Raw genomic sequence first — 2,467 nt, 5'->3', positions numbered from 1 at the left:
TTGTCTGTGTGCGTAGTCAGTCTTTTGGAATCAGAGACCATTTTCAGTGAACAGACTCTAGCATGGGAATACAAAATATTTTGTTTTAGGCAATTCTCTCCAGCCAGAAACCATTTTCCCAACCCCTACCCAAAAAAGGCCAGACAGTCTGGAGACCCTTGTTTTTGTGTCCCTAATCACCAGCTCAGACAGTGCCCTCTGGACTGTTTGGATAGCATATCCCTTTTCCCTCCCAGGATCACACTCTCTTTTGTTGCATTGTGAGAAAATTATGGCTCGGAATTTTATCTGGAGCCAATGCCAGCTTCCGGGTGTGATCTCAGCATCCACGGTGAGCTCAGGGTGCCATGACGTTGGCACATCTAACTGAGGAGCTTTATGTCTAGCCAACACTCACCTCCTACCTCCCTGCCCATCCAGTCCTCCAAGCCACGCAACAGGGAGTGACACAAACAAGGCCCTGAGTCTTGGGTTTATTCAACTCTGCCAGAACTAAGCCAAAGGCTATAACACGTCCCAAGGGACCAAACAATACACGGCAGACCAAGCCATTACCCTTACCTCCCCCCCCCCCCCAAGGATGCTGCTACCTCTAGGGCTGTCAGCATCATGCCATGGGAAGTAGAAAGGGATTTGCTGGTGCTTGGGGCTGTGGCAGTCAGGGTTCAACTCTGGCTGCATCTTCCTCTTCATCTGGATCAGGAGGCGCTGGGAGTAGGGAGATGTAGACCTCATTGATCTCTGTGTCCAAATGCCGCCCACCACGGGGCGCCTCCAGGTTAAGGATACCATCGTGGGAGAGAGCAGCGCGGACCCGCCAGGGGTCGACATCAGCAGGCAGGACATAGGTGCGGCAGAACTCCCGGGACACAAAGCCATGGCGGTCCAGGCGTTGGGGGTGCCGCGCAGACACCTCCAGCAGGTTGTCTACTGTCCTTACGGTCACCTCATCTGGGGTGAAGTGGCTCACGTCCAGAAAAGCCTGGAACTTGCCTTCACTGAGCCTGAGCTCCGAGGCCCCTGCCCTGCTGCCCTCCCCAGCTTGGGTGGCCCGGGGTCGAACATAATAGCCGTGGTACAGGGTGGGAGTCAGGAGCTCTTCTGGCAGGAGGCCTGGAGGGCAGAGGCAGAGAGAACGGAAGAGGAGGGATGAAGCGAGGGTTTGAGAGTAGATGGGACGATAAGGAAGGGTGGGGGAACAGGGGGGAGACGAGAAGGGAAAGCCCTGTCGGGAGGTGAAAGGCAAGGAACACAGGGGCAGCTGGGGAAAGGGCGCTGAGAAAGGAAAGAGATGGGATCGAGGGAGGATAAAGCAAACTGGAGCAAGTGAATAGAAGGGATAAAGAAGGCACAGCAGGGGAGAGGGGGCAGGGGTCTGACCCTGTCTGTCCCCGGGTCAGAAGGGAGGGGAGAGCCACGCTTTCTTGGAGGTGGGGAGGGCAGTCTGGGGTGGGAGATGGCTGGCCCCAGGAGCTCAGTTAAGTCCCAAGTGGGGTGGAAGCCAGCAACGTTGGGAGGTCAGCCCAGAATTTCTGCAGGTGGGGGTGGGAGGCAAGGGGGTGGCGTGTGCCGTACCTTCTCCGAAGCGCTGCTCACCCAGGCGGCTCGGGTTAGCAAACTCGTACTCGGCGGTGGCCGGGTGGGCATGTGGCACCGAGCGGCCCGACATGGCTGCAGGCGCGGCCTTGCTCTCAGGCGCAGCCCCAACAGGCGCAGGGCGACCCCTCCAGCGGCAGGGAGAACCAGGGCCTGGGCGAGGTGGGGGCGGGGTCTACACCACCCAAAATAGTGCGCGGCCTGGAGGGGAGGGCGGGCTGCGGGGCGCCGAGTGCGAGCGCCGAGGGTGCAAGGGTGCGACCAGCGCCTGCCGGACCCCCAGCCCCCGCCCCCTGCACACCCGTCAGCTGTCGCAGGGTGCAGGACAGGACAGCTGGGGGGTTCCTGCCTCAGGAGAGGTCTGGGGGAAGGGACGCTGGAGCCCCTGAGAAGAGGCCTGGCGGAGACCCTCATTGACTCACGGACAGTTTGCACATTTTCCACACTGCCCTTCGTCCTCCTTAATCACAGACGGTGCTTCGCCCTTCATGAATTCTCCTGGATTTGACGTTCTGTGAGCCTTGGACAGTGAAAGATCAAACAAACTTGTCTACCTTTTCTTTGGGAACAGGAGGTGGAGGGTTGAGGGTGGTGTCTACCTGCTCAAATTAGTGTCAGGGTCCTCGACCCACCCCAGGGCAACCCAGGACAACCCACGCAGGTGACGGGCACTGACACAATCACCGTTCCCGGCCCCCACAAAGCGTTAATGTCCCTGGGGCCCAGCATAGGAAGATTCCAGTCCCTGCCCAGGCCCAAGATAGTTGCTGGCCCAATTCCCTTGGCATGCAAGACCGGAGAGGAGGGGGAGGGACACAACACCCAGCTGCCTGGGATTCCTGACTCTGCCCCAACCCCCAAGAACAGAAAG

General features: G+C 59.0%; 1 protein-coding gene across 1 annotated transcript; it reads right to left on the bottom strand.

Moving 5' to 3' along the window:
* Window positions 1–457: 457 nt before the first annotated feature.
* Window positions 458–1,743, bottom strand: HSPB2 (heat shock 27kDa protein 2). Its single transcript, XM_006890773.1, has 2 exons — window positions 1,576–1,743; window positions 458–1,113 (listed from the first exon to the last, which is right to left on the bottom strand). The coding sequence occupies exons 1-2, from the start codon at window positions 1,667–1,669 to the stop codon at window positions 659–661; spliced, it is 549 nt and encodes a 182-aa protein (XP_006890835.1). The 5' UTR covers window positions 1,670–1,743; the 3' UTR covers window positions 458–658.
* Between the last annotated feature and the right edge of the window lie 724 nt (window positions 1,744–2,467).

The sequence above is a fragment of the Elephantulus edwardii genome, unplaced genomic scaffold (assembly GCF_000299155.1).
Source record: "Elephantulus edwardii isolate Elephantulus edwardi_28Jun2011 unplaced genomic scaffold, EleEdw1.0 scaffold00093, whole genome shotgun sequence".
Classification (NCBI taxonomy): Eukaryota; Metazoa; Chordata; class Mammalia; order Macroscelidea; family Macroscelididae; genus Elephantulus; species Elephantulus edwardii.
Note: the sequence above shows the minus strand (reverse complement) of the source record. Positions and strands in the feature narration are given on the sequence as shown.

Bases quoted from the DNA above. Each gene is read 5' to 3' on its own strand.
- HSPB2 (XM_006890773.1), bottom strand. From the start codon at position 1,669: ATGTCGGGCCGCTCGGTGCCACATGCCCACCCGGCCACCGCCGAGTAC. The intron at 1,114-1,575 runs GTACGGCACACG...TCTGCCCTCCAG, and splicing joins TGAGCAGCGCTTCGGAGAAG to GCCTCCTGCCAGAAGAGCTC.